The sequence below is a fragment of the Elephantulus edwardii genome, unplaced genomic scaffold, assembly GCF_000299155.1.
Source record: "Elephantulus edwardii isolate Elephantulus edwardi_28Jun2011 unplaced genomic scaffold, EleEdw1.0 scaffold00226, whole genome shotgun sequence".
NCBI lineage: Eukaryota > Metazoa > Chordata > Mammalia > Macroscelidea > Macroscelididae > Elephantulus > Elephantulus edwardii.
The window spans coordinates 209,865-220,239 of record NW_006399976.1 but is presented as its reverse complement, the minus strand read 5'-3'; the positions used below and the strand labels follow the sequence as shown (position 1 = coordinate 220,239).

Sequence of the window (10,375 nt, the reverse complement as noted above, 5' to 3'; positions counted from 1 at the left end):
GATAGAGCAAGTTTCAGGTTAACTGTTCCCAGGGTCACTGTACTTGGCTCCTGACACCTAACAATAATGAGTCACAATTGACTGCCTGTGAGATTGTGATCTGTCCCCTGCCCCCACCCCCACCCCCCCATGCCCCACTGAACAGGAAACAGATGGGTCGGGTTAGAATGCTAGCTGCTATGAAACAGAAATACAGGACAGTTCTTTGGCGGGATTCTTGCCTTCCATGAGGAAGACCTGGGGTACATTTCTGCACAGTATGCCTGGAGAACAGCCATCACCAATCCATCAGTGTAAGCCAGTGTATTGCTATGATGTCGAATCGATTTTAGCGGTGCTTTCAGACCAAGACTAGGAAGAAATCCATTAAGCCTGACGATCTGCTTCCCAAAATCAGCCAATAAAAAACCCCTATGGGTCACAAGGAGTCCATCTGCAACTGATTACGGGGATGGAGCAGGCCCAGGCAACAATCATTCCTTTGGGGGAGGGCCTCTATGAGAGTGGCAAGTTTAAGGTAGCTAACGTGGAATGACAGGAAGGGCAATTGAGTATGGAAATACAAAGGAAGAGGAAGAGTTGTAAGCAGACACTAGTGATTGGAACATGGAATATGAGAGTTTAGAGCTGTTGTACATAGGGTCGCTATGAGTCACAAGCGACTCGACGGCACATAACAACAATGAAACACAAATCAGCATTTACATGGGCGTTTTCGTTCAATTCTTGTAACTTGTCTGAGAGAAAGCGACTGACAGATATTAGGCTCATTTTACCGATAACTTTCTGAGCCATGATATGGATCTCCCTAAGTATGATGGACTAGTGGGTAAGGTGGCTTACTGCCAAAAGAAAGACAAGTGGTTCGAATCCCCTAGCCGCTCCATGGGAGAAAAATTGTCAGTCTCTTCCAGACGGTTTTTTATTTCTGAAAACCTATTGGAAGGTCAGCTATGAGTCGGTTCCGAAAGACTGCACACTACAACAATATGACATTTCCCAAGAGAAGAGGCTCTAGGTAGGGAGACAGTATGGGTTCTCATCTTTACACGCTCTTTTCAGAGCCCCAAACCCCAAGTAACATTCAGGGTGCAACAGGAGTGGAACTTCAAGCCCTTTCAGAGTGCCTACAACTCCTAGCATGCCCCGTGAGCAAAAGCCCCACTACGGTTCCTGCTGGACTGCAAGGGGCTCGCCGCACTGCCTCTTGGGAGATGTGGTCTCGCCTCACATAGAGGCAAGCCTGTGAGTGCGTGGACCCGGAGCCAATGAAAGAGTGAATCTGGATGGGCCAAGGAGCCAATGGGCGTGCTGTTTGGGGAGGGCGGAACTTCCTGCAGGAAAATATTGGAGAGAGCTTGCGCGAGGTAACTATTTCCTTTTTCGGGTCGTGGCGAGCGCAGAGAGGTCGCAATGAAGGCTTCGGGAACAGTAAGTTGGGAACAGAGGGGTTAGGGTTGGTGTGCTCCCTGATTCAGGGGTTGTGGGAGGTGTTGCAAACCAAGTTGGTGCACTCGGGCTTTCCTGGGCTCCCCGCAGGCGCGCGCCGCGGTCCGCAGAGCCCAGCCATCATGGCGGCACCGCGTGGGGAGGCCTTTCTGGGTGGCCCAGGCTGGACTCGGGGATCGTGGCGTCCAAGGAGCCTGCCGTGCTTTCACATCTTGAGGCCTCTGTGCCTCAGTTTCCCTACCTGTAAAGCGGGCCCCATGGGGGAGGAATCATCTAGAAGTACAGCGACTGTAGGGAGAAGAGACCAATGGGTCAGGTCCAGACCTGGAAGTGCGGCTGAGATGTTTGCGCTTGTTTTTATTATTGTTATTAATAATAATCTGGCTGATCATTTATGAGTGTGACATTTTACTGCTGCTGCCATGCGCGAATTGGATTTGAGTTTTACCAGAACGCCTTCATCGCTGACTCTTTTAAATTGGGAGCGTTGCTGGTTTGAACCCCAGAGATTGCCTTTGGAGCTGGAAGTTGTCAACCCAGCGAGCTGCAACGTGCCCGGGGTTGTCGTGGATCCCGTGTTCACAGCCATACAGTTTGACTGTTCACAGGACTTTATGGCTGTGAGCTTTTTGAAGAGCGTGACAGTTAATTCAGAGTATTTTCCTATGTTTTCAGAAGTTCTTTTGGGTGGATTCAAACTGTCAGTATTTCACTAATATTCCAGCACTTAATATAATTTTCTGACCCTCTTAAGGATACTTCAGGTCACATTGTATCTAAATGGAAGAGGCGAGGATTAAAGGTTTCTTAATAGATAGGGATTATTGTTCTTGGGATTAAGCATCCCTTTTAGACATGAAACCCAAAAGGGATCCTCTTTTTTTGTATGCCTTTATTTCACTTTCATGCTTTGTGTTATTGAAGTGCATCAAAGATGAGGGAGGGTAGTGTTGAACTGTGTAGAAAAATTCTGTGCATCTTTCCCAACAAGATAGTATTAGAGGAAGAGGGTTCCTATCTGTTCATTCCTCCTCCGGCCCCCATTTATCTGACGTCCTCATGGAGGCCCTGGGGTAAACCTCTAGGCTGGGACATGTATGTGTATTTTTTGCTACTCTTGTGGGTTCTGGAGTCGAGTCTCATCCCCTGCCTCTGCCTCCCAGCTTCGTGAGTACAAAGTGGTGGGGCGCTGCCTGCCCACCCCCAAGTGTCGGACTCCACCACTTTACCGCATGCGCATCTTTGCCCCCAATCATGTTGTTGCCAAGTCCCGCTTCTGGTACTTTGTGTCACAGCTGAAGAAGATGAAGAAGTCTTCTGGGGAAATTGTATACTGTGGACAGGTATGATGGGGAGCATAGCAGGGGCATTAGAGCACAGTTCTGGCTAAGGGGGTGGGGGGCAGCAGCCAGAGTCCCTGAGAGTTAAAGTTCCTTCTCCATCTAGGAAATGTGAGAAAGTTTGAACCTTGGGATGTGTGCAGCTGAGGAAGGGAGGGGTTTGTGGTGTGGCATTTGCTGAGACAGTGACTCTCCCTGGGAAGTAGCTGGATCTCCAAATTTCATGCAGAAAGGGAGGCCCAGGAGTGACCCTCTCACCTGGCTGCTCAACAGATAACCACTCTTCTGAGGACCAGTCCCTAACCAAGGGAGTTGCCTAGGGAAGGGCTCTGGAACCTTAGCTGTCAGGAGGTGGTATGGTGAGAGCAGAGGCCCCTGGCTGCCCCCTTATCTCTACTCTTGTCCTTGCAGGTGTTTGAGAAGACCCCCTTGCGTGTGAAGAACTTTGGCATCTGGCTGCGCTACGACTCCCGCAGTGGGACCCACAACATGTACCGGGAATACCGTGACCTGACCACCGCAGGAGCTGTCACCCAGTGCTGTAAGTACCTTTGCCTTACACCCTAAGACCTGGGCAGATCAGATGCAGGGAGCTGTCAGGAGAGAGGAGATAGATTTGAAGAGGATACCCAGGCTTCTGGAACCGGCCACAGTCTTGTCAGGGATGATGGTTGTTTCTACTAAGCCCCTGTACAGTTGGGAGTCCTTGCCATCTGCCTCCCACCTGGAGGCTAGAACCCTGGGCCTCCACATTTGCACCCAAACCCTAGAGCCACTGTTTGTTGTAGCAGTGGTTTAAATGGTGGTGCATATAGCATGTGGACTTTGTCGCCTTTTAGGGGCTGTGCTGTGCCCCTCGAAGTGAATAAGGAAGTTCTACACTCCTAGTGGCCAGTGCTTAGACCTTGTGGGGTCACTTGGGACTGCACAGTATATGGTAGGAGGATTGTGCTTGCTTTCCCTGCAGACCGCGACATGGGCGCTCGGCATCGTGCCAGGGCCCACTCTATCCAGATCATGAAGGTGGAGGAGATCGCAGCCAACAAGTGCCGCCGACCTGCAGTCAAGCAGTTCCATGTGAGTGTTGGGGCCCCGCAGAGTAGCCATGCTTCGGTGGCCTGGGAAGGGCTTCCGAGACCTCCAGCTGACCACTTAACCCCACCTACCCCTCTTCCTCCAGGACTCCAAGATCAAGTTCCCACTGCCCCACCGGGTCCTGCGTCGCCAGCACAAGCCACGGTTCACCACCAAGCGGCCCAACACCTTCTTCTAGGCACAGCCCCTCTGCCTCATCCCAGTTTGCACAATAAAACGCCTTGGGGATTGACGCTGGGTACAGAGATGCTGTTTTCTTTGCCTGTCATACAAAACTCAAAAGGGAGAACTGCCCGTTCCAGCCTCTGCATATTCGTGCAAAGTGCACGTTTATTCTTTGAGGGGGGACCCAGAGCTGCCATCTGCTTCTAGGTAGCTGGCTGTGTAGGGGTTCTGCAGTCAGGCTGTCCATGTTCTCTCGGTGGTGGTTATAACAGGTGGTGGCTCAGACAGGATGCACTAGGTTCCAAATCTTGTTCCTCAGCTAACCATTTCTGCTGGTGACAGCCTAGAAGATGTGGTTTCCCCTTTCCTCCATCCCACCTGCAACTTCATTTACACCCTTTACCTAGAACCAGGAATTTCTCTAGTGTGAGGGGAGTAGCACAAAGACATAGGTCTGCTTTGCTGAGTTACTCCTTTCCCCCTATTGTGTGACCCCTTAGACTGCAGAATTTCAGGCACAGACTAATCCATTGGGTCATTACAGTTAGTTGGAAGGGCCTGGTTCATGGCCTTCTGAGCATTGTTTTATAATGATATGTGTCCAGAGGAAACAGGCACAGACTGCAGTATCTGCATTCTACATGGTCACCCCTTCCCACCCTACATCTGCTGAGGGCTCTTCTGGCACTCCATGCCTTTTGTAATCTGCCACCAAGCTGCTTGTGCTGTCGAGTCACCTATGACTCGGCAACCGTATGTATAACAGCTCTGAAGCCTGCCCTGTCCTGAGTCCGTCTTTCTGACAGTGATACATCTACTCCTATTGCCCCATCAATCCATCTCATCCAGGGTCTTCCTCTCTACGCTGTCCCTCCGCTCTTCCAATCGTGATGTTATTCTCCAAGGACTGGGCCCTCCTGGCCACATGGCCTGGCATGTGAGATGGAGCTTTTAAATCTTAACCTCCAAGGACAAACTTGGTTTTACCCTCTCCAAGACAGACCTGTTCATTTTCTTGGTGGTCCATGATAACAATCAAGACTTACTCAAAGGTATCAGTTTTTCTACCATCCTTAGTCTTTGTCCAAATATGTGATGCATAGCAAGTAATTGTGAAGACCATGCCCCGGATCAGGTGCAACTGAGTCTCTACATATTGTTGCTTCTCAGTACTCTGGAGAGGTCCCAGGCAACAGATTTTCCTAGTGTAACTCATTTTTTGATTTCTTAACTGCTGGTGATAAGAGTGTTGATTGTGGCTGGAGAAGGAGGGGCAATCTCCTGTACCAGTCAGATACAATGTGATGGTACACACACAAAAATAATTTTTTAAAAAAAAAAGTTAATTGTGGAGCTGAGCAAATTGTAATTGTTAACAACCTCAATCTCTTCTCCATCCATCATGGTGCTGCCAGTTGGCCCAGTGGTAAGTAAGAATCTTGAGTTTCAGTCCATATTGAAGACCAGTCTTTGACTTTCTGCAGCAAGCATTTTGGGTCCTAAGTTTCAGCAATAAAGGTCATCTGCATTAACATAACGTTGTTGATGGGTCGTCCTCTAAACCTGATGCCACATTGTCATAAAGCCCAGCCTCCTGAATAATCTGTTATGCATATAGATTGAAAAGGTATGGAGAGCAGGACACTTTTGATTTTGAACCGTGTAATGTGCCTGATCTAGGCTGTAATCTTTGCAATTACATTCTATGACAGTGGAATCAAGATAGTTACAGTTTTAGTATACTTGGCTCCACAGTCAACACTTGTAACAGCAGCCAGGAAATCAAGAGATGAATTGCATTGGGAAAGTCAGCTGTGAGAGACCTCAAGAGTACTGAAAGAGCAACCACATCAGGCTGGAGACTTAAGGTGTGCCTGATCTAGGCTGTAGTCTTAGCAATTACATGCTATGCATCTGAGAGTTAGACAGTGACTAGGAATGAGAGAATTGATGCCTTTGAGCTGTGGTGCTGGAGAGGAGTGGTGAATATACCATGGACTGCTAGGAGAACAAACAGGTTCATCCTGGAGAGGATGGAGTCAGAATGCTCCTTGGATTCGAGGATTCTGAAGCTGCTTCTGACATACTTGGGGCATGTTGTAAGGAGGGACTGGTCCTTGGAGAGGGTCATCATGTTCGGGAGAGGGGGGGGATGGCGCAGGAAAGGAAGCCCTTCGATGAGATGGATTCTGTGGGATGGTGGGAATGAGTGTCAGAGACTGAGGTTGTCATAGGATAGAGCAGCATTTAGGGCTCTTAGGGTTGCTATGAGTCACAAGTGACTTGATGGCACATAATGTTTTTCTTGCTCTGTTCTGAGGAGTCAAGTGTTCTGGGATTCCCATTTTCAAGTTCATCCACAATTCGTTACAATCCACATAATCAAGTGCTTTTGCATAGTCAAAGACCGATACTCCTCTGGTGCTCTTTGCTTTCTACCAAGATCCATCTGATATTAGCAATAATGTTTCTTGTGCCTCTTATAAACCCAGATTATATTTCTGGTAGTTCTTTGTTAATGTACTGTTGTAGTTGTTATCTGGATAACTTTCAGGATTTTGTTGTGGATTACACGATTTTGTTAGATCATTTCCAGCACTGAGATGTCCTCTGGGAAGACACAATAAGCCTTGAATGAATAGGTAGAACTCAGAAAAGGGGGATATCCTGCATGCATCCTGGCTGCTAGGCCGACATTTTATGTGGGTTTTTGGATTTTTTAATTTTATTTTTCGTGTGTGTGTACCATCAAATCAGATCTGATTGGTACAGGAGATGACCCCTCTAGCAGAGCATCTGGTGGATTTCGAGCCACATACCTCTGGGATTACAGTGCAGCTTCTTGCCACTAGGCCACCAGAGCTCCCTTAGGCTGACATTTGAATGGCCCCTATGCAGCTAAGAGGAAAAGGGCCTGGTTTCTGAATAACCAAGACTAGATTATTAACTAGTGAGTAACTTCCTTTTTCCTCTTCTGTGAAGTTACATATGAAGTAATCTGAGTCAGTGAGTGCTGACTCACTGCTGCTCTTATGTACATCAGAGACAAAGACCGCAAATTCTAGGCCCGTCTTCACAACCACCGCTGTGCTTGAGCCTGTCAGAGCCACTGTGTCTAACAGTTTACTGGAAAGAGGACATGAGGACTTCTGGTCCACCAGCCATGTTGTGCTATAAGGCATCCATGGCTAAGCAGCAAGGCAGGTGGGGTTTGAACTGTGGGGCGTAGCCCTTCTGACGCCACTTGGAACTGCCTGTCTCGAGCATAAAGGAGGGAACACCTGCGCTGTTAAGGCGCTCTGGCGCTAAGGAGTTGGGCTGTCCACGCCCAGGTTTTTGGTCTGAGTCCATATCTTCAGGAGGAAAATGGGCAAGTCCCTCTCGTGGGGTTCACTGCCTCTGAAGATTCACTAGAAGGTCAGCTATGAGTCGATTCTATAACTCGATGACATTCAACAATATTGAGGCTATTTGGGACTCCTCTATCAACAGACGTATACAGATTACATCTCAACATCAAGAAAACAGAAATCCTCACCAATAGACAACATGATAGATGGGGGAAAGATTGAAATTGTCAGTGATTTGATCTTGTTTGGATCCATAGTCGACACCCATGTTAACAGCATTGAGACAGTTTGTTTTCCAAAGTCCTGAAGAGCAATGATGTCAGTTTAAAGACTACAGTGCATGTGATTGAAGTTGTGGTTTTTTGTTGTTGGGTGTTTTTTTTTTTCAGTTGTGGAATTGCACCTAAGGGTTTTTTTCTGTTTGTTTTGCGTGTGGATCTTTTTATTAATTTAATGAACATTTACAGAGACTTAGGGTTTCTATTCATTCATTGTTGCACTTTTGAAGTTACGGTTTTTGCAATCACCTGATAACACATTTGAGAGCTGGGCAATGACTAAGGATGTCATAAGAACTGATGCTTTTGAGTTCTGTTGGAGAACCGTGCTGAATACCCTATGGTATTGTCAAAAGAACAAACACGTATCTTGGAAAAAATGAAATCAGCATGCTTCTCAGCAGCAGAGATGGCAAAACGTCATCTCGTATTTGGGGCATGTTGCTCCGAGAGTCTGTTCCTTAGAGGCATTAATGTTTAGAAAGGTGGAGAGTCAGTTAAAGGAGAAGATCCTCAACAAGGCGGACCGGCAACCATGTGTTCGTGTGTCGAGGATGATAAGGATGGCCCAGGATAGGACGATCCAGATTCATGGTTCATAGGGCCGCCAAGAGTCAGTCCTTACCTGTTAACCCATGAAGAGCCTGTGGATTGTCAAAAGCACGGCTATCTTGGAGGAGGTACAACCAGAGTGCTCCTCAGAGGCAAGGATGGTAAAACTGAAGGGGCCAGTTCTTGAAAGAGGATAATGTGCTGAGAAAGGTGAAGGAAAGGTCCGAGAGAGAGGAGGATCCTCAACAAGATGGATTGAATCAGTGACTGGAAAAGTGGGCTCAAGCGTATCAGAGATGATAAGGACGGTACCTGATAGGGCAAGGGTCAGATCTCCTAGGGTGACTTAAGTTATGGCACCTAATAATTTATCCATAACCTTGAAATAGGGTACCATGTGCGCTTGGACTCGGGTGGCTGTGCATATCGGTCCCTCTCTGCCCTGAGCCTTAGTGTCTTCTGTGTTCAGTCAGTGACCCTGCCAATATGGAGAGGAGTCAGGTGAACTACAAGTCAACAGGCCAGTAGAATGGACTAGCTGGAGTCTGGAAAAGTGCAGACTCCTCTGCACCCTACCCTCTGCCAGGGGCTTCCCTTCATGGCACCTGGTGCAAGGGCTCTGCCCCAACAGGTCAAAGGACCAGGGCCAAGCCTTGAAACAAGTGAAACCCCACAGCTAAACTTTGGTCCTTTCACCCACCATGCTGTCTATTCAGCCTTGCCCCAGTCTGCCTGTAAGCGCTCCACCCACTGCTAGTTTCTTGCCATCATCTGACTAATCACCTTCCCATTATCTGTTTATTCATATAGCCCATGACCTACCTATATATCCACCCAGCTCATCCACCACTGGCATCCTCTAATCCACTGACTTCATGTCATTATCTTTCATCCTTGAATCTTCCACGCAGGAGCCTATGCTGGGTCTGCTCATCACCCATCAGGATAGACATTCCCTCACTCTGCTCCCCAGGATGAAGGAGGGCAGCCTTGACTGCTCAGCTTGTGGGAAGCAAGCTCCACTGAGGCAAGCCTTGGCTGATGAGTGCTGGCACCAGCCAGGTTATGACGTAGAGATGGAAAGAAACCCCCAAGGAGCATTCCAATTGCCTAGTGTGCCTCCCTGAGTTTGTAGTACTCCCCTCTCATTGGCTGGGGACCATGGAGGTAAAGTTCTGCAAAGCTAGACACCCCACCCCACCCCCAGCCTGTCCAAGGTCCAAGGATGAATCTGGTCATTAACCCAGGAAATCTGGGAGCACCCCAGCAGATTCTTCCTCTTCTCAAGTGCTGGGGTTTCCGGGACCCATTCCTGGGCTTGGCAGGGTGTTAGGTGTGGGCAGGGCTGAGAGCGGAGCCCTCAGAACTCAATCTTTCAGGTGTCTCCAGGTGTGTGCTACTACACAGCACCCTGACGCTGCCCAGCGTCCCCATTCTGGTCCCTTCGACTCAGGCTGGCTGCAACCACTGCACCTTCAAAGTGGGATTTGCTCTGCCCTTTCCTTATCCCCCGCTCTGAATAATTCCAGAATGTTCTGGATGTGCCCACTTCTCTCCATTTCTCTTTTCCTGCCCGGGCCCTTCACCTACTCCATGCTCTCCTGGGTTTTCCGGCACCAGGTGGTCCGATGCCCCTTCTTCTAGATCGTGTTCACTTGTCTAATACTCCCCAAACTTTTTCCCATACCAGGGCCTTTGCATTGCTGCTCCCCGTACCCGGAGTACCCTCCCATCAGCTCTGTGCTTGGCTGCTCCTCTGGTGCTATTCTCTGCTCACCTCCCCCAGCAGCTCACTCCCAGAAGCCCCCCACCCCATCCGGAGTGTGCTCAGCTGCAGGCTTTCAGGCAGGTCTACCTCCTCTCAGCATGGGCCCCATAGTAGGCACTTGTCTGTGCACAGGAACCAGCAGGCACCCACGGAAGGGAAGAGACGGAGACAGGGATCCCTGGAGCCTGAACCCAAAAGAGAGTTGCCCCCCACTACATTATATAGTTAATTTGCATATATTTGCTTTCCGGGCAGGAAATTCCTGCCAAGATCTCTCTTTACTCCAAATTGTCTGGAAGGGTTTTCCAGCTTCTTTGGAAAGGTGAGGCCGACTCAGAGGTCAGCATCCTCTTTGCCTTTCTCCCGTTCAATGACTGT

At 48.8% G+C, this 10,375-nt stretch overlaps 1 protein-coding gene across 1 annotated transcript; it reads left to right on the top strand.

The window, feature by feature from the left end:
• Positions 1 to 451: 451 nt before the first annotated feature.
• LOC102857607 (60S ribosomal protein L18a-like) lies at positions 452 to 4,062 on the top strand. The gene is made up of 5 exons (XM_006898309.1): positions 452 to 517; positions 2,613 to 2,792; positions 3,201 to 3,330; positions 3,757 to 3,866; positions 3,970 to 4,062. The coding sequence occupies exons 1-5, from the start codon at positions 452 to 454 to the stop codon at positions 4,060 to 4,062; spliced, it is 579 nt and encodes a 192-aa protein (XP_006898371.1).
• Positions 4,063 to 10,375: the final 6,313 nt, after the last annotated feature.

What these genes read in the sequence shown, in the direction of transcription:
- LOC102857607 (XM_006898309.1), top strand. Translation starts at nt 452, where the DNA reads ATGGAGCAGGCCCAGGCAACAATCATTCCTTTGGGGGAGGGCCTCTAT. An exon ending in ATGAGAGTGGCAAGTTTAAG is followed by an intron (nt 518 to 2,612) that starts GTAGCTAACGTG and finishes TCTGCCTCCCAG; the next exon opens with CTTCGTGAGTACAAAGTGGT. An exon ending in AAATTGTATACTGTGGACAG is followed by an intron (nt 2,793 to 3,200) that starts GTATGATGGGGA and finishes TTGTCCTTGCAG; the next exon opens with GTGTTTGAGAAGACCCCCTT.